At 43.3% G+C, this 21508-nt stretch overlaps 1 protein-coding gene across 1 annotated transcript in view; it reads left to right on the top strand.

Moving 5' to 3' along the window:
- ASCC3 (activating signal cointegrator 1 complex subunit 3) overlaps positions 1-21508 on the top strand; it is a 2217780-nt gene that overhangs the window by 1831565 nt on the left and 364707 nt on the right. Inside the window, exons 31-32 of the mRNA XM_086926668.1 lie at positions 10920-11057; positions 11150-11270. Of these exons, the coding sequence (XP_086782794.1) occupies positions 10920-11057; positions 11150-11270 (259 nt within the window). The remainder of the gene's footprint in view (positions 1-10919; positions 11058-11149; positions 11271-21508) is intronic.

Genomic DNA, 21508 nt, shown 5'->3' on the forward strand with positions numbered 1-21508 from the left:
GTTCTCGGCTAAAGACAACTCCCTCAGGTTGGCAAAACCCCACAATTCTGAGCCATATAGGCAAGCACTTAACACCTTCATACTATAAATCTCTAGAGCTGGAGATATAGGTTTAGTTAATGAAGTTTTATGTTTAAGTGCTACAACACCTGCTAGTTGGTGAAACTTTAAGACTGCAGTGTCTATATGGGTCTTCCATTTCATGTTGCCCTGCAGAGAGATGCCTAAGTCTGTAAAAGCGTCAACCTGTTCTAAAGCAATCCCATTGAAGGTGATTATGCCCTTAAATGCTTTAGCTGAGTTTATACACATAAACTTAGTCTTGGAAGTGTTTAACTCTAAGCCCCGAATCTGGCAAAAATCCCCAAATGCATTAATTGCCTTCTGTATTATTATTGGTCGAGTTCTGTGGATGGGGGCATATTGGGGCTTCTCGTCCTCTTACCAAATATTTTTGTTTTTGGCCCCAGGCAATGGGATTTCTAGAGCCTAATAAGGTTTAGGGAGAGGGGCAGTGTGGGCTCCTCTGCTTTTTAAACAATTTGGGCCCAGGGAATTGGGTCCCCGGGGCCTAATATGACTTGGAAAGAGAAGCCATGTGCCCCCCCCCCCCCCACCACCACCCGTAATAACAATTCAGCCCCAGGAGATGGGTTCCCAGGGCTTAATAAGGCTTGGGGAGGATGGCCATGCAGCCCACTCCCATTTTTTATGAAATTTGACCTCGGCGATAGAGTCCTCAAGGTTACTATAGGCTTGGGGAGGGGACTCTGTTGACGCCTCCCCGTAATTATGGTTATTGACCCCAGGGGTAGGGTCTCCAGGGATGAAGAAGGCTCGGGAGGGAGGCTGCAGCACACCCCTCCCCTTTTTTTATAATTTGGCCCCTGGGAATAATGTCGCTATGCTCCCCTAATTTAGTGGTTTGCCCCGGGGATGGGGAATCTGGAGCCTCCTTAGGCTCAAGGAGAGGCGCACGTGTCCCCCTTCCATATTATTAGTGGTTGACTCCTTGGGTTGGGGGCCTATTTGGGCATGAGAAGTGGGCCTCTAGCCCTCTTACCGAAAATTAATGTTTTTGACCCTGGGTGATTGGAACCCCGAGTCTTCTTAAGTTTCGAAGCGGTGGCCATGCACACCTTCTTCTATAGTTAATTTATGGCCCAGATGGAAAGGGTCCCTGGGGCGCATTTCGGCTCTTGGTGTGAGGCCATGTACTCCTGTCCTAGTACAAGTATGTTTGGGCCCTGGGCCATGGGGGCCTGGGTCCTCTTAAGACTCAGGATGGGGGGCCACATGCCCCGCTCCCTATAACTCCTGGACCTCTCGGCTGCCTTCAACACCGTCTCCCACAGCACACTAGCCACCAGGTTTCACAACGCTGACATCTGAGGAAAGGCCCTCGACTGGATATGCTCGTTTCTCACCGGCAGAACTCAGCAAGTCAGACTCCCGCCCTGCCTCCTGAAGCCAACAGAGACCAACTGTGGAGTGCCCCAGGGATCCTCCCTCAGTCCCACCCTCTTCAACATCTACATGGCCCCCCTCACAACCATCATTAGAAACCACAGGCTTAACATAGTCTCCTACGCCGACGACACATAGCTTATCCTCTCCCTCACTAACGAACCTAACTACACCAGACACAACTTCCAAAAAGGTATGAAAGCTGTTGCCCCATGAATGAAGAAGAGCTGCTTGAAACTAAACTCAAAGAAAACATAAGTCCTCATCCTTGGCTCCAACCCCTACGCTTGGACGACTCCTGATGGCCCACCACCTTCGGAAACAGCCCCACCCTAACAGACCACACACGAAACCTCTGCATCATACTAGACTCATCGCTGACAATGAACCGCCAGATCAAGGACGTATCCTCAGCCTGCTTCAACACCCGCCGCATACTCCAAAACACTTTCAGATGGATCTCATCGGAATCCAGAAAAACTGTCACGTACGCTTTCATCAGTAGCAGACTGGACTACGGTACCGCTCTCTATGGCGGAATCAACAAGAAACTACTTTGCAAACTCCAGTCCGTCCTAAACGGCGCAGCCAGATTGATCCTAGACATCACCTTTCTAAGCCACATCACCCAACACCCCTGCAACCTCCACTGGCTCCCTATCGAAAGAAGAATAACCTTTAAACTCCTCACTCATGCATACAAGGCTCTCCACAACACCGGACCAACATACCTGATCAACTGACTCTCCTTCCACGTACCCAAAAGACACCTCCGATCAGCTGACCTCTCTCTCTGGCCACCATTCCACGCATCTACTAGACCAGAACGAGAGGAAAATCCTTCTCCTACCTCACAACCACGACCTGGAACGACCTCCCCCCTCCACCAAGCTCCCACACTGCTTCAGGAAAGACCTCAAGAATTGGCGCTTTCGGATGGCCCCAGCACTCAACAGAGCTGCAGGTGAGTAGTTGCGCTTCACCAGCCCTGATTGATTGATAACAAGAGGAAGGCCTCAGGGTATGGGATCCCCGGGCTCATTTGGGCTTGCGGTGGGCAGCAGGGCCCCCCTCCCCTGACTAAAATTATATTTGTCCCTGGTATGGGATCTCAAAGCTAATAGTGGCTTGGGAACAGGGGATCCGGCGGGGAGCTAGCTGCCTGCAGGGTGTTGACCTCAGCTAGGCCCTATGGCCAACCTCACGCCACAGAGTAAGGGCCAAGCATGGCTGGGGTTGGCTGCCAGCTGAGGGTTGTTTGCAGGGCTTGACCATGAGCCAGGCCTTGTGGCCAATCACATGGAGTATGGCATAGGATTGATTTCCTGCGAGGGGTTGTCTTCAGGCCAGGCGCTGTGGCCAAACCCCAGTCACATACGGCTGAAGGCTGCGCGTGGCGGGATGTTGCCTTTACCAGTGGTAATATAATATTACTTTGTGATAAAATAATAAAAACTTGAAAATTGTCTGAAAAAAAACATAGGTTAAATAAAGTAATGTTATATTTAAGTGTGATAAAAAAGATCTGATTCTGTTTTTTTTTTTAAAAAGCTCAGAAATTCAAAAACAAAGGTTAAGGTGACATTATAGTTAGGTGAATCTGTCAGTGCCAACATACCGTTTTAAACTTTAAAAAAAAACGGAAATTCATCAGTTGTAGTTAGCAGAGCTAACTAAAACTTGCGCCTCCGCCATGCAATGCTTGGTGAATTTCTGTGGGTTTTTTGTTGTTCAAAACTGTATTTTGTCACTGACATTTTCACCTAAATATACCGTCACATTAACCTTTTTTTTTTTACTAAATATATTTTATGCATACAAAGTTGTAGAATAACAGTGATAATCCACTTAAGGAGGCATACTGTTATGCAGTGATTTATTGAATAACTACATCGCAATGCATCAATGATGAAACGAATATTTTTTAAACTTGTAATAATATGCTCAGCTCGACTGGGTTTATAAACAATAGCCCAGCCCTGCAATAAACGAGCACAATCCAGGAGACACTGTGCCGTCCCGTGCCTATTCCTTAACACAGCCCCTGACCTCGTTGCAGACATATATGCCACATACATTGTGGTACCAGAGTGTGTCATTTCTAACGTTCCCACTGCGCGGGACCGTTTTTGGGGGGCTGGAAGTTGCGTGCTAGAACAAATTAGCAATTAATCCGAAAAAGTCGATGTTTTTGGCTAGGGGAACATCTGTTGCCGGCCTCCATTTTTGTCTGCCGTGCTTTATAAATTCCTTGATCTGTCACCGGGCGCATCTTCCTTTTATTGGGCACTGCAGACAATTGATAGGCAACGTACAGAGGCATATGGTGCAAATCTGACGTGCTTCGGGGGTGTAAAAGCCGAAAGGACTACTAATGAGGATTCTGTGGAAATGCGAAAAGCAGCGCAGCAGATACGCTCGGAGGAAGCAGGGGTTTTAGCATCTTGAAGCAATATATCACACTCTAAGGGACAGAGCCGGGCTGCGCAATCTGTTGCCTCATTCTCGTCCAATCTGCTCGCCTCCTTTCTTTCGGAGCCAGCTTTGTCATCGGCCCCTTGAGTTATACTCTGACTCAAATGCTTTTCAGGCCTTGGGTAATGTATCTAGTCAAATGGAATCCTATCTTTGTACAAAAGCTTTTTTTTGCGGCACAATAAATTTTAAAAGATAGAAAACACTACTATTAAAGGCAATGGTTCAACAGTTTACATATGCGAGTCAAAGGAGAAAGCGACTACTGCTGGCCTTTGAAGAAATTTCGCTTTTCTAGGAGCGCAGTGTTTTTTTCTCCATTTGCAGTGCATTTAGATTTTGGAAGGATCACAAGAACAAAACAAGCAGTGGCAAAGCAGGTAGGTCTGGCTTTTTGTTAGGGAAAGTGTTCGGTAATAAGTTAATTTGTGGGTGCTCCCTCCCTCCCCCCCAACATCTGTAAATAAAAACCCATTATGAAGCATTATCTAGGCTACGGCAATGGCAATATGTAATGTGGGGATAGTGTCCATTTGTTTAACTAGATTATATTAGCATAGCTGTAACCACAACTATAAGTATTATGAAAAGTTGATGAACTTTGCGTTAAGTGGCGAACTTAAAAGCTATACTCGGCAAAATAGTGCGGAGTAGATTCTTTTGACTAAGGATCGGTATTCTTTTTGCATCGGTAAAAAAAGCCTATATACCTGCACCTCTTTATTTTCAAAGCAAAAAGCTGTAAATCGAATGTTATCATTACATAAAAATGAAACTAATGTCTAATAACATTTACTGACCAGCACTTTTCCCAGTTGAAAGGCTATGGAATCTAAGCAGCAAGGACTTCCCAAACAAAAAGCTATGCATCAGCAATTAAAATGATGTGTCAGTAAAACAAATGCTCAAGTGGGTCTCCAGCTACATGTTGCATTTGTGTGTTGTGCTACGAGAGGCTACTTGTTGCATTTATATGTAGTGCTTAAAGAGGCTACTTGTTGCTTTTGTGTGTAGTGCTACGAGAGGCTACTTGTTGCATTTATATGTAGTGCTTAAAGAGGCTACTTGTTGCTTTTGTATGTAGTGCTACAATAGGCTACTTGTTGCATTTCTATGTAGTGCAACAAGAAGCTACGTGTTGCATTCGCATACTGCATAACAAGAGGGCCACTATATGGCCCATCAACAAAACCTAATGGAAATAAAAATAGGATAATATCTTCATCCTCAACATGCTATGGTCTTGTTGAATAACCTATCTAAGCAATGGCAAACCATGAAAAACGAATTAAAGTCAATAGCTGAACGGAGGTGACCCAAAGCTATTCTCTGTTCTTTTTGTTGTACTTTTTTGAAGAATTGATAGCATGAGCTGGAGGTACTTGGTCTGGCCACCAGCTTCTATTTTAGGACAGCTTTTAATAAGATACCTTAACGAAGGTGTAGAAATCCATCACCAGTAATTAGACTAAGAGCAACAATCACAGTGAGCTGCTGGAGGCCTTGCCTTTGAGCTGCAGATGCGGAATCTTAGAGCCTTTTAGAATGTCGTACAGCCACTTAGAGCACATCTTAGAATCCTTGATGGCCAGTCAGAGAAAGGGTGAGTCAATGTGCTGGGTAAGCTGAATAAATACGTTTTTTACAGACAGATTCTATTAAGATGTGTTTTTTGTATGTAAATCGATGTGTGAGAGGTGGGAAACGGCGTGTCTTGGCATGTACACTTGTGCCTTCATGTGTAAGGCTGAAAGCAACACATGGCGAATACTAGGGAAACTGACAGAGGACGGGGAAGCCATCGAGGGCGAGTGAGCTGCTGAGAGAGAGGTGCAGCTCCGCGAATGAGGCGTAAAGCCACAGATATTGCACCAGAGAGCCACCGAGTGTGAGTGCCCTTAGGGTCAGTGATGTAGGCTTCTGGCCCTGTCATTGCCTCGGTCAGGGAAAAAATGCCTGTACCCAAAATAAGTAACAGTATTCAGATAGGAGGGCCTAAGACTGACATAGGGGATTCATCATAGTGTAAGGGAAAAGGGCGGACTGAAGTCTAAGTAGTGTCCAGTGTTACAGTGGGAAGGTAAGTGGCATTGCTGGGTGGGCTCTGGAGCCTTTACATGCCTTCATGTATGTACTTTTGAAACTTGGAGTCTGTTCAAGGGGTTAGATAAATATGACACTGTGGTGGGGCAGATGATTGGAGCAGACAGTGAGCATACTTTTGTTAGAAATGCTATAGATTTAGTCAGTAATAATTTTAAAAAGACATTTTTTTTCTCGTTTTGTTTCTTGTAATTAAAGTCACCGATGCTTGCTTTATTTTTGAAGGGGTAAATGACAGTGATGGCAGTAGAGACACATTTTCAATGGTGTGTACATTTAAGTTGTGATTATTGTCAAAGACAGATTAGGATTGTGATTATTTTGGGGGGGGGGGGGTTGGTGGGTTTGCAGTTTAGCGGAAATTATTTTGAGCAAGCCAGTAAAAAAGGCATCACACTAGGGAAAAAAGAGTTTTGAATGGTCAGGGGGACTAGAAGGCCCAAGATATGTGTCTGTGGGTAAAATAGTTGTGTTTACTCTGTTGATTCATGCGCAGGGCAAGCTGGGAGGGTCAGCATTGACCAAGATTACCTGCTGCTTGACAGACAGTGGAGCTGCGTGTGCTCCTGCGCTCCTTCTAAGGGCCCTTCAGTTTTCATGTGGTAAATTGCGCTGCGTTGTAGGTGGGTGACTAACTGCTCCACAGGGCACAAGCCCGCAGCAAAGGAAAAAAATATAACCAAGGATGATGGTGGAAGTCAGAAGACCATTCTAAGCAGTGAGGCTTGCAGATATGGGTTGCTGAGAAGCTGCTTAGAAATGAGGAGATACCGAGCAGCCTTCCGTTCTGACGTAACAGCCATTATTAGGTGAATTTGTTTATGCTAAGGGGGGAAGGTGACTGGTTAATGAATCCACTTGTGGTTCTCTTGTAAGAGAAAGCACCCTATTAGACAAATGGCTAACTAAACGCGACTTTAGAAATAGGATGTAAATTAAATAATCTGAAAATATATTTAATCGCCTCTCACGCAGAGCTCTACAGCTGCATTTCTTTGTTTTCCTTTCTCACCTTAAGTGGGTATTTTTTTCAATATGTGTTTTCCACTTCAGTTTGTTTTATTGAAGTTTTTAGCTCCACCATTTTTGTCTGATTACAAATTGTTTATTTTATTGATAGTACATCAGGATGCCTAATGCTTTATATGCAAACCCTAAGCTCTAGATACTCCAATATGGGTAATTTTTGGATGCAGAGTTTCCTAGTAATTTCGAGAAACCCCTGATAGAATGGGGATTACTGAGAAATTGTTGGTATGGCATAGATTTCTGCCAGGCTTTGTAACTATGGATATATTCCCCTAAGTATGATGTGGCAGATACCGGACGCCTGGAACAACCGCGGTAATTCAGAATGAGATAACACAGGATCCATTAATACAAATTCGGAAAGTAATTCATTTTATCTTCCAGATCGAGAATTTCAATAGACTCAGAATAAATGCCTTTGTGTTTTTGAAAAAAATAATACAAATTGGAGTTTTGGGTGAATCTTAGAGAGGTTCAGTAGCATTTTATTTATTCATGGCTCTCAGTAATGATGCCATCAGTATTGCTCTGATTGCTTGACCCAAAATATTGTTTGCATTGAAATATTCTCTCAATTTTGTGAGTCTAACACAGGTAAGCATTCAACGCAGCTTGCCCTTTATTCTTAAGACAAACTTTAAGCCAACCACACATGCTCTAAAATCTTAAAGCTAACCTTTCACTTAAAAATCCTTTTTCTGTAGGAAAAGATGGGAGGAAACTTTGTAGAACGATGAAGAGTAGAACTCATATTAAAGATTACCCCTGTGTATATCAAGTGTTACCACTTTGTCCCTCTTCCTTGTCAAAATAGGTAGATACAAGTACGACAGGGTATGTAGGTTTGTCAGCCAAGCCCACTGCTCATAAATGCATGTGACTACCTGTGAAATCTGAGGACTCTGACCGGAGAACCTTTAGCATAACTACTGAGGCAGAAGCAGCTAAAGCAGAGACCAGTAGGTGACAAGGAAAGCAACACACTGCATTTTGTCATATCCAATGAGATATACAGCAGCGGCACAAATCCAGGAAGTGAGAACATGCCTGAAATGCCACCAATCCCCAAACAAAATGTGGATTCCCAAAACAAAGCTATAGATAGGTGCCTACTAGAGTTGAGACATACATCTATTGATGCACTCGAAACATGTTGAATTTATTGGAAGTTAGGGATAAACCAGGAAACTGCATTCCATCAAAACATGAAGCCAGCAAAGAAACAAATTTGAAGTAGTCAAACTGGCTTGAGAGATTGAAACCCTGGGTTACCTAGTTGGGGATATGCAAAGTTTTCCAAGAGCAGCAACCTCAGTTGCAACCTAGTTATTGTACCTCAAAGCTGTAGATCTTATAATAATCGTCTGCAAATGAAAAGCAAAGCTAAATTAGGACCTTAACATCAAAGGAGAAGAACTTGCCATGTGATGTAAACACAAGGACCATTTGAATCGTATTCATTTGAAGCACCCTACAGGCTCCCACTTTTCTCAAGGTGCTTAAAGCATGCTTTCGGAAACATATAAAGGGCATACTTGGGAGCAGTGCTTGTTTAATACAGGAACATGTGACGCTAGGCACCATTTGCACCAGTCTTCATACTTGCAGAACACATTTCAGTGTCTTATATCTTCATATGAAACCTAGGGACATGCCCTCCAGTAAAGACGGAAAGACAATACATTGAATAAAGATTGATCAACACAGATCAGGCCATAAACCTGGATCAGCTGGGTGTCGTCGGTGTAGGAGACAATCTTGAGTCTGTGGCTTCTGACGATGGCTGTGTGGGGGGCCATGTAGACGTTGAAGAGGGTGAGGCTCCGGGAGAAGCCCTGGGGCACTCCACAGCTGATCTCTAGGTTCTGAGAGGAACGGGGGTAGTCTAACGCAGCTGTGGCCCGTGCAGGTAAGAGCGGTGGGGGGGGGGGAGTTCCACAGACGACAATGAAGGAAAATTAAATAAATAATTCATTTTCCCTCATCGGCAGCTGTCGAAATACACCCCCCTCCCCCGCCAGCCAGCCCTACCCCTCTTACCTGCACGGGCCGCAGCTGATCTTACTCACTCTGTTCGGCCGTTGAGGTTGGAGTGATCCAGCCCAGAGCCTTGTCGCGGATACCGGTGTCAAGGAGGCTCTTCATTAGGGTGCGTTGCTAGACTGTGTCGAAAGCGGCCGAGATGTCCAGTAGGATGAGGGCTGTGGTTTTGCCCCGGTCAAGGAGGGAGCGGATGTCGTCGGTGGTGGCGAATAGTGCAGTCTCTGCGCTATGGTTGCTTCGGAAGCTGGATTGGGAGGTGCCCAGGACGTGGTTCTCTTCGATGAACACAGAGAGTTGGGCGTTGAGGCCTTCTCGATGACCTTGGCTGGGGAGGAGAAGAGGGAGATGGGTCTGAAGTAAGTAGACTGAGATCAAGAATGGGAATGATTGCCGTGCAGCAAGTCTTGCAGTCACAAATTGTTAATAGTTGTAAATCATTTTTGTGAATTAAACTGTCATAGATGTGTGTCATTTCCTGTGATTTGTTGAAATTAGAATGCCATGATAAGTGTTTACATTTCAACAAATAAATATTCTTGATGACAAAGTTTTGATACAGTGTTATGTTTCTGTTGATAAAGATGGCCTGTTGGTACCCAATTTAGAAGTGAGTTACCAATCATGTCATTGACTTGACTGAGTTGGAGTGTGATCCATAACTGGGAGGAAACTCTTTGGCCTATGAAACTGAAACCGACCAGGGAGTAGCAAAGGTCGGGGTCTAACCCAATAGTACGCTGATAATACATCTTGCAAGATATATGCACTTTCTAGTAGACAAGACATAAAAAGAGATCTAGAATGAAATTGTAGGAATGAAAAGTGCGAGTTAAGTCTAAAGGAGTGTTTCGCTCAGAGCTACTCAGTCATTTATAGAGAAGGAGCGGGCAATAAGTATAAAAGTGCGAGCTTCGTGAGTGGGTTTGCAACAGGTGAGGATGTCTGTTGAGATAGCTCAATGAATGGGTGATGTGAAACCCTATGTTCTCCCACACTGGGTAGGCTATGCCTGGGTTTGTCTGCCTCTGCACTTGGTTGGACAAATTGCAGGAGACCCCGCTCCCTACTAAGGGAGTGACACCCACTCGGTTGATGTAATGGTGATCTTTCATGTTGTCAGGACTGCTGTCTGCGCTACATGCCTACTTGTTACCCTTACTAATTGCATTATCGTTCAGATATCCACACTCGACATGTCCACTTACTCTGTATCGCGCCAGTGAACTGCTTGTCAATATTCTCTGCATGATTGTTTTACAACAAATTACGGTTCGAAAAAAATATATTAATGTTAGAAAATGTAGCATGCTCTATCCCAAGGGAATACTGAGAGGCGGGACAAAGGAGTTTCATAGTGTATGCCGTAAATTGCATCCTCATGAGGTGTAAGTATTCTAGAAGACTGTTTTTACAGAATTGCCTGTTGAGGAACCGCCTCACTGAAATACAGTTATATCTGATTGATATCTGGAATATTAAGTGCTGATGTGTTCTGTCGGCAACCAATATCTGAATTGAAGGCGATTCTCAGATGAAATGTGTCCGATTTACTTCAGGGAAATTGAAAAAAACTCTGGAAATAATAGCCAAATTAATTAATTTCTCAAAATTTGAACTCGCTGGAATAGCGCATTCTGTAGGTCAGCCTGACCTCACTGGTAAAGAACGGGGAGCTGGCTGCATGAAAATTCATAAGGAATTAGACCCGTGGCTCTCGACACACATGAATAGTCACATTTTTTGAAATCCAAAAATTTACAAAAATGCTCCCTAGTAAGAATGTTAATCTTCTGCATTTCCAGATGAACGATATCATCGTGACCTTGCGGGACTCGAACCTGAAGCTGACGCTCGCCTTCGGCATAGGCATGCACCACGCCGGGCTGCACGAGAGGGACCGGAAGACCGTGGAGGAGCTGTTCGTCAACGTCAAAATTCAGGTGGGTGTGAGGGCCAAACAATGAGGTGGGAACATGTGTCAAAAGCAATTATCTTGTTACCTAAACCTCATTAAACCTCTTTTCCGCATTAGGTTCTAATTGCGACAAGCACATTAGCTTGGGGTGTGAATTTTCCAGCACATTTGGTAATTGTGAAAGGGACAGAGTTTTACGATGGGAAAACAAGGCGCTACGTGGACTACCCAATCACAGGTATTTATAGTTAATGCTTTGCATGTTTACTGGCTTTAGAGCAGACATTTTGTAATTCATAATTATCTGTCAAGGCCCAGGGAAGCAAGCACTTTCCATGAGTGGTGGCGGAAGTGATTACGTTTTTTAATGTTCCGTTCCACATTCTTCAGGGCCCTGTTTGGTGAGAGGGATAAGGCGACCATGAAAGTAGATTCCCGCTCATCTGCTTTGCCACATGTTATATCTGCAGATATAGGGCTTCGAAATGAGTCGGCCGCCATTTCTGAGCCACATTATCATAACCGGTCATTTCCGCTGACATTTACCAGCTGCTTTGATTTGTGGGTCAGGGGCAGTGTTAGAGGGGTGCGCAAGGACCTGGAAGGGCAGAAAAGACGCTAGGGGAGAAGTATCTGCTCGTCCCGTGGCGCCGCAAAGACAGGGCAGTTTCTGGGCATACCTCTGCCCGCAACCCATGTCCGTCTCCAGCCACAGTGTTAGTCTGGGCGGAGCTTGTTAAAGTGGCCACTGTTAACTTCCGGTCGGGAGACACAGGAGGATGGAGAGGGTGCTCTGCCTCAGTGAGGCCCATTAGTGCCAGCTTTAGGGTGGTGCGACTGGTTCCGAGGGGGCACACGTTGCATGACAGGCTGATGCGAGATAGGAGCAGCCTGCAAGATCTTTGTGTACACTCATCAGGGGATAATAACAAAGGCGTGATAACTCTGGTGATTAATGAACTTGATGGAGAAATCAGTGATTTGTCTACTCACAGATCTGACTCGTGATAAAATAGGGTTAATGTTCCCACTGCAAAGCACAAAGTGTATCATGCAGCTCGCAGATTTAAATGTTATGTAGCTAGCTCAGTGGGTTACTGCTTTTGCCACAGAAAACCTTTTGTTACTTGAAATTCGTAAGTTACAATTCTTGTAATATAGCACGCTGCGATATGAGCTGGCATCAAAGCACTGCATGCAGATTGCAAGCAAATGTTTAGAACCTTATTGTTTTTCCTCATTCTGTTGTTATTCTAAGATTGCTCAAAAGGGTTCCTTTGGCTAGTAATACCATTTTATTAGTAATATCACCCCCAATTGTGTTACATTTCAAATCTTAAGTTCATGGGACGGATTTTCTAACACTTTGCGCCTAGTTTGCATCACAAAAGTTTTGTTTTGGGGGTTTACTTTCCAGTGCAAATCCTAAAATAGGTTGGAAAGTAGCCCTAAAGCAACACAAAGTGGCACTGTGCGCTCCTTTGCACCCAGGAGACGTGCCTTTGCACCCACCCAAAGATTTTGATTCTAATAAACTTACATTGGTTGAAAGGGATATGCATCCAAAAATTACGCTTCTTAATGCACGTGTAAAGTTGGCGTAAATATTTATTTTCTCCAAATCTTTTAAACCTTTCCACGTGTGCTTCACCTTACAACACACATACAAAGTGGTAACCTGTTTAACTTTGTCGAGGCAAATAATTATGTGCCAAAAGTATTAAAAAAATATGCTTGACAGCATGCACACACCCTTGCACTACAGTGCAAGGCTGTGTATATTGGCGCAAGGCAGCCTAAGGTTCGGCAGCACTAGAGGAGAGACCACAGCAGCATAATATCTCTTGTGATATGGTGCTGTTGGTCTCTCCTCTAGTGCTGATATATCTTAGTAGATTTGGTGGTGTTGTGCTCTCTCCATTTCATGCAAAACAGTGCAGCAACTTTGTTTGTTGTACTGTGGGAAAACTTATTAAATCTGCCACTTTGTTTTTCCAAAATGCACTCTTAACATCTAATACCTACCAGTGTGGATGACATGTGACTCTTACACATGGTCGTCCTCATTGTCTTAAGTAACATTTCCTATACATTGTTTAACAAACTTTGTATGATGTTTGCGATGTTAAGCCCTCTGACCCTCTACACTGGGATGAGTAGTGCTATACAATAGATACATTTGAGAGGGGGCACCAGTGAGAGGGTGGTAGTGAGGGTATCCATGTAGAGTGACGTCATTTCAGTGGGGGACACCAGCAAAGAGGCTCTAATATGAACCTTTTAAACATGAAAAACATATTATGTTTGTCATGTTCGTGTTGCTGCAGTTTTGGAGTGCCTTAAAAGCAGCCAACTATAATAATAACAACTCGTATTTTCATAGCTCTTCTTACCACACTTCTCCCATTTGTCACCTCTATAAAGGACAGGTTTTACTACTATTAAATGTAATAGGATCATTTTACTGACCTGATGAGACTTGAAAACGGATTCAACTTTGGGGGCTAACAAACTTGTGACCAGCATATTACTGCATGTTTAGGTAGCCGGCCTTTAGCTAACTGAGCCATGAAGCTTATTCTCCCCACCCCCTCATGTGCAACAGGCCCTGAGAAGCATTACTATACACAAATCCACTAATGTATGCATGGGATGTCTGCGATTAGGAGTCCTGCTGAGCAGAGGTGTCTGGTGGGAGGAGGTGTGACTATTCAGTTAGGTGGGGCCTACGTTGCTACGTTGTGTAGCGTGTTTTAATAATATTTATACATGGGTGATGGTGGTCTGTCTGCACAGTGGTGTTTTTATGGCCTAAAATGATAGTGCAATACTTGCAAATAATATTTTTTCTTACTACAAGTTTGCATACTGTTTCAAAAAGACTCCATTGTATTCCTAAAAACCCTGCTTGAAAACTGACTTTGGCTTAAAACTTCCAACTTTCAACACTTGCTTTCTTTCAAATTGCTCTCTCCTTCCTTTACATCCTTTGCATGCCCCCGCTCTCTTAGTACATACTACTCTAAATCACATCCATGTTTCTCTTAATCCGTACCATTGTATCTCTGCAAATTACCCACATCTTATTTTAAAGATCACAACCTCTTCTTTAAAAGTCATACTCTGCACCCTAACAACCCACAATCTGCTGTAGCTTATCTATTAATACCGCCAACAAATGCATGAAACTCCCGTATCCCCCACTCCTGCTAAAAATCAAACCTAATTTCCAAAAATGTAATGTACCACATAGACACTGGAGTAAAGGCACAGAATGGTTCCTGTAGAGCACAAGACTAATCCCAATAACCATCAATAACTGCCCCAAAAAAGTCCCACTAACCCTGGGGCCCCGTGCAGTGTGCTGTCCAACGTAAAAGCACCACAATGCCTCATCAGGGGTAGTAGGTGCTAAAAATTGCAATTGCAATTGCAATACAATTCATACATCACATTAACACAATCAATTGTAGTTCCTACAGGCTGCTTAAGTTTTTTTTTTCCTCCAGAGTTTTATATAGCGCAAACTTGACCCGATGGTATCCGGTATCAGAGCACTTTACATGAGCACCAGTTGCGTTACATCAGGACAAGTTCATTTTTTCTTAGGCATGGGGAGATTAAGTGATTTGCCAAGAATCACAGGATGTTGAGCGTCCCTGCCAAGACTCAAACCCAGTTCCCCAGATTTGAGGTCCACCGCCCTAGCGGTTAACCCACATACTCACCCCATAATAATTCTCTTTCACTGCTTGACAGTTTTACACTCGCATACAACAAAACTGCTAAGAGTAATATCCGTCGCCCAGTACTATACCATTACCCAGCAATAAACCAGCCATCCCCAACTAAAGGTACAGAATAGCTGAAGAGATTTGCTGGGATGATATTACCAAAGTCCATCCGAGCGGATCTCTCCACCACTTCTCCCTTAACTTATGCTTGTTCAGAAACATAAACTTTAAAAAAAAATCTCAGAATGCTCTACCTAGATCAATAACCTGCTAAATGGACTACGAACATAAGAAATACCAAAAAAAATGGACATGTGGAGCGGCTGAAAGCTGCCAGCTTACTGAAAACCGTAAACTGCGCTCCTATCTCTCACACTTCTTCATCCATTACACTACTAAGCGCTGTGTCACACAACACGATAACAGGACCTAGGTCCTCATGCACAACATGAACACACTTCCCTCACTGAATCAAAACAAAAACAATACATTTCCAACCACAAACCCTATACGCGATGCCCATGAAGGTAATCACTTCAGTGCTCCACATAGTAAGTGATATAAAAGTTGCAAAACAATTTAATACTCTAAGATTCCTTTTTGGTTTCTGTCACAAACTGTTTATGATTGTTCGCAGATTGTGCTTTTATTTGGCGCTGTAGCCAAGTGCATTGATACCTATCCTGTTCCTCTTAATTTAGATTAGGCTGATTTGAGATTCTGCACAAGTACCCATATATTTTTTGGGTGCTGTATCAATCAACCAGCAAAAATGGCTTCCACTTCTCCGATGATTAACCATCCTAATGTTCGTAATACTTTATTCGATAGATATATATCATAAAAGTACAAACATTTAAGAAATACATAAAACAATCCATCCGATAGTACTACAATTCCATCCAGAACAGCAAGGATAAAACAAAGTTAAAAACAGTACATTCTTTCTAAAAAGAGAGTTATACATTGCCCAACAACCTTGAGCGAATTAACCAAGCACCCGCTAGATATTTGGCAACCCCGCAGATAATAAGCATGGAGGCAGTATTAGTTGAAATAATACGCAGGGCTGATCTATGATCCTTCACTCCCAATTCCCTGCATACTGGTTTCAACCATTTAGCTCTAACATGCTTATAAGCTGTACATGCAAACAGAAAGTGGCCAAGGGTTTCCTCTGGACATGGGCAGCCGGGACAATTTAAGTCATGCCCTCACTTGATCTTCCACCCCTCCCTAAATTTTTTAGGGGCAGGATACCATATCGTAGTTTCAAAAACAAAGTTCTATCTCTAGGTAATTGGATGAAATCCAGAAAAGGTTCTAGCTTCCTCGAGGATTTATGATCCAAAAAGTTGGACGTCAGGGTTCCCTGATTTGAGTTAGAATTAACCTTAGCCTCAACCCAATCCCAATAAAGTTTTTTAACAACTTGTTTGGCGGAGGCATTGTGAGACCCAAGACTCTCCCAAACCTATAGATATTCCCAGCGTTTTGAGCTTGTTTAGCCACGTTATTTTATTTGCGACATTTAGGGAAATTAACTCGTCCAACACTCGAACATATTGTGCTAGTTCTTGTGTCCTTCTAAGGCGTACCCAGTATAACAGCGGCCTTAGTTGGACTTTATCTGTAATTGATTTTTTACCCATATCAAAAAATAGTGGTAACAAGGGGGTTGAGACTGAGAGTGAGACTAAGTCCCTAATGAACTTATTCTCCGCAGTAGCCAAGGCCTTGGTGTTCTCGGCACTCCATAGTTCGGAGCCGTAGACTGCCGAGGCTAACGCCTTCCCCTCGTAGACTGCCAACGCAGGGGCCACCGGTCTGCTAATGGAAAGGCGCTGGTTCCTTAATATAGCTCCAGAGACCCTTTTGAGATTTAATACCATCTTTGATATATGGGAGTCCCAGCTCATATTGTTGGACAACCTTACCCCAAGATAGTCAAATTCCCTCACTACTTCTAAGGGGGACCCATATAGGGTGAGATGAGCCTTCCTAACCTTTCTATGCGTTGATAAAACCATTGACTTTGTTTTTGATGTGTTTACTGTTAACCCACGATCTTTACAGAAGAGGGAAAAACGGTCAAGTAGTTTTTGAAGACCCTTGGGGGTCTTGGACATCAGGAGGGTATCGTCCGCAAAGACCACTTTCAATATTTTGACTTCCCTAAACAAAGCTAGTTTAATAGTGTATGTTAATGTAAACGTTTTTTTTCTCTGTATTTTAACATGCCAGAGTCATATTTTCCTAGGCATGTGTTTACCATTTGATTTGTTCGCCGATAACTTTTATTGAACATTTTTGCAGGAACGTATTGTGCATTAATATGGAAGATATTAAAGTCATATCAATATATTGGAAGCATGCATGTGTGCATGTTGCGGTCTGCTACACCCGTGCCCAAAGATGTACTTCGTTATAGGATCTCCGAAAATGTAAGGATTATTTCTGAATGGCAAATGGGTCCTTTAGCAGTGAAGAACCATACGCTTCCAGAGGTTATTGACAAGAAACATCCCATGATGCTTCTTGAAAGAAAACTACCTTTATCATACGGACACCTATGATGACTGGAATCTGGGGTCATTTGTTTGGGGATTTGTGGTGAGTGAGGAGTGATTAACAAACTCCTTGTAATAAGATAAGCAAACCATGTCATACAAAGTTTGGAGTCTAATTTATTAGAAAAAAACAGCTGCTTCTCTGCTCCACCATTGGGATATACGTGGCACTATCTAGTGGGTTAACCTGTCTCTCAAAGCTGGAGTAATATGCTAATCCAGGCATTATTTTTTTCCTCGGTCTCTTTTGTGAAAATGGCATTCAAGTACAAATGTTTCATTTTGGGCAAGTGCCAATATAGAACCAATCTACCCATGCTTTCTTATCCTACGCTGACCATATTCTCTTATATGATATCCTAGATAGAGACATACTGAAGGTGTATTGTAGCCTGATTTGTCTGTATGCCCCATGCTGTAAAGTGGCACTTGATAAGTCCCATTTTATTTGTAATGAATAAATATAGTTTGGTTTGGTAGGGACTACCAACCAAATCGACCCTCCAGGTAGATGGAGTGTCCACCAAAAAGAGCGTTACCGAAAGTAAGTAACTTGGTGCAAGGCTGCAGAAATCCTTGGATTGCCTGTGGAAAGGAATAAGGCCAGCCTTCTTATAGAAATCCTACAATCAGTATCTGCCTCGATTAAACCCTTGCTTCTCTTTAACCATCCACTGATGGATCTCATTTTGGTCCTTTTTAACAAACCACAGTCTGTCCCTGCGGGGAACTACCAGGTCACTACTGCCATTGTTTAGCTTCTGGTAACCAAAAAATTCGAATTGCTCATCCCTCTCCAGAGAGTATTGTGGTTCAGGTGTGACTTTCTCCATAGAGAACCTGAACTTTGTCCCTCCAAATCATATCAAACAGGAGTTGAAGAGGTTAAAGTCAATGGGGAAAAAAGGTATTTTCATCAGGAAGCCTCACCCTTCATTCTTCGAAAGCAACTTGGATCCTGGCCTGTTACGGGGGAGATGCCGCAGATGGTAGCCCTTAAGCTCTGGACCGTCTTCACAACCCTTTCGCAGAACTTGTACACAATGTGCAAGATGCAGCCAAACAGATCCTTCACTCTGTCTTGAGCACAGTATATTCAATGGTGCAGTCAAATAATGTTTCCATCCCCACTTGCCGCAGTGTCTAGATAACACCATGGGCTATTTAGGAGATATCCAAGCAAATCTTATGGCTATGCCCTTCGAAGGTTGGTCTACGGCTCTGTCTGTTGACTGGCGTCTACTGCTCACTGCTATCATCAGCCTTAATAAAAGTTCAAGTGATACTCTTGAGGCATGCTCTGTGGCAGAAGTAACCCTCACAGCGAGTCATTTTTTTTTTTAAACTACGGGAGGCACGATGGCTCCAACCTCAGTTCAGGTTAGCAACAGAAATCATCTCCTTACTCCTCCATTGCATCACCTGCAAAACTGTTTTATTATGCCCTTGAGGGCGCACATGTGGCTTGTAAGGGGGAGGGTGTATGTATTTTCATTAGGCATGATGGCAATCCACCACCTTTGACTGTTGGATTATCCAAAGTGTTGAGCAGGGCTACACCCTTGTTTGCAGGAGATGCTACCTCCCCTTCACCTCATACCCATACTCTGTAGCTTCAGAGCACCATGTCTACATTCTGGAGCAGAAGTTTCTCATTTTGTTGAGCAAAGGGTCTGTGGAACTAGTTCATAAAAACAGGACCGGGCATGGATGCTATTCCTGTTATTTTCTTGTTCCTAAGAAAGACAATGGCCTCTGAAGGAAGATGTTCAACATACTTTCCCTTGAACAAGTACTCTCGGCTTTGGAACTGGAAAACTTGATAGTGTTCTTTGACTTGCACAAAGTGTATTTTCATGACCCGATCCTACTTTCACACAGGAGGACATGCAAATAATGGTAGGCTCTATCAACCATGAATTGAAGATTCACCAGTTTGGGGTATCTTCAACCCCTGAGTCTTCACAAAGGTGACGTCAGTGGTTGGGGTCTCTGTATTGCCATACGTCGATAAGTGGCTTTGGGAGATAGGATCATTGGTGCTAGTCTCTAGCCATCTGAAGGACTTGATCTCCTGCCCATTGACCTGAAGTTTTCAGTCACATCCCTAGCCCTCCTAATGTTTCCTGTTAATCAAGTGGAGCTGGACACTGTCCAGCTCAGGGCCTTTCTGCCTCCTCTGTGAGTTCAAAATATTCAAACTATAACACTGATGTTTTCTAAGGGAGCTTCGCTTCCTACCCTGACAGTCCTCCATCTTTTGGGCCTGCTTGCCTCTTTCATCCTGCTGTTACATGGATTATCATTTTGCCAGATGTGTTGCAGGACTTCTTGATGAGACTATCTCACATTTTAAGGTCCTGCTTGGATACTGATTCAAGAGAAGAGGAATATGCTGGTAGAAGCATCAGTCAAAATAACAATTGACTTAATTTGGTGATGATCCTTCAGGTTGATATGCCATCTAGAGGCAGATTCCTCAATGCTCCCATGCAACTCCCTGTCATGAGGAGTTGTAATGCCAGTTTTAATAAGGTACTCATTTTTTCGGAATCACGCCTGAAGGAAATTCAAAAAGTGGCAATGAATCTGCAGTGAAAGACTTGATCTGTCCTTTGTCTCGCAGCTGAGAATGACACTCCTGCCCCTGGCATGTCCTTAATGTCACCGCTCAGGTGCGCATTTCTCTGTTTGAGGATCTAGCTTTACAGCCTAAACGGTCTTCTCGCCCATGTCCACGCAGTGCAGGATCTGTCAATTTAAGAAGTCGCTGGTGCCTCTCAAGATTAAAGTGGACAGGTCCAAGAATTTTGGGCATAAGGTGGTGGAGTTGTACTACTTTTGTAAGTTTTTGGGAGAAGTGTTGAAGAAAGAAGTCTACTCCATTCCCCTATTTGACCTAGACTCATTAATTTATTTTATAGTTTTTGGGCGTGTGAATGAGTTGGCCTACTGAAATTCAATACATTAAAACATTAATAAACAAGTCATTTTTATCACTTCAGACAATAGAATGTAAAGCAGAGTTGACCAAGTGCAGATTAAAATGGGTGAGCTCTTGTTTTTGTAGTGATAAGCAAGAAATCTTAAGTATAGATATCTGTACCTTGGTCAAAAATGTGTAATTGATATTTACAAACCAATCCATTTTTGCACCTATTTAAAAAAGGTGCAAAAGTTCTTTCTCACACATTTTTGCAGCAATCGTTTCACATTGTACGCAAATTATTTTCCAAGTGCTGTTGGAGCAGTTTTTAACTGGGTGTGCTGCAAATATTTAGAGCTTCTTTGTAAGCATGAACAATACTGCCAGAGGGGAGCAAACATTTTAATTTAAAGACTGTTTTGTGAAGTATTGTGAAAACATAAAAATTGTGCCTGTTTTGCTTGTAGACAGGAAATCTCCAGACCCCTAAACCCCCCCCCCCTCCCCACCGGTGACGCACAACAGCGCAGAGTACAGGGGTGGTCATTATCCTTAGAATTTCATGGGTTGCCGTAGATGATAACAAATATATAGTTAATCAGCATAATAGAGGATAGTACCAGGATCGTGAGCCAAAAACTATCCTATTTGGATGGAGTCAGTGGTTATGCATGTTTTGAGGCATGCACTGCATGTTTTTAGATCGAGCCTGAGCCAGCGCACTCTAAACTATTTTGTGTGGCTCTGACTCCCCCGACGCATTGGGTTGGCTGTTGGCTGTGTCATTTTGTTATTGTAGCCTGCAAATGACTAAAGGTTGGCGCATGTCCCACCTCTTTTGCAAATGTTCACTCCCGCAGCGTTTTGCTTGCGGTAGCGAGCGGTGGCGCGCAGGGTGGCAACTGCAATCCTCTCCTCGTGGGTCAGGTTACTATTTACGGACAACACGCCATGCTATCGCTTGTTTGACTCTGTTTGGGTGCCCTCTTTCTGAAGTCTCTCTTTACACTTTCTCTGTGCCTTACTCGTGTATTTTTTGACCTTCTTCTTTTAGTCCCCATTAGTTATTTTATTACATAGGATTATACAAATTAAGTGCTGAAGAAAAAGTTTTCAAAACCAGCGTCTGCTTCAGTCTGAAAGTCCTGCTTCCAGTTTATAATGAAGACGCGGATGGATTGTGCTTTTGATGGCAACTGAACACCTCTGCTTTCCAGCTGTTTTGCATGAGGCAATTTGTAATGTG

The sequence above is a fragment of the Lissotriton vulgaris genome, chromosome 6 (genome assembly GCF_964263255.1).
Source record: "Lissotriton vulgaris chromosome 6, aLisVul1.2, whole genome shotgun sequence".
NCBI lineage: Eukaryota > Metazoa > Chordata > Amphibia > Caudata > Salamandridae > Lissotriton > Lissotriton vulgaris.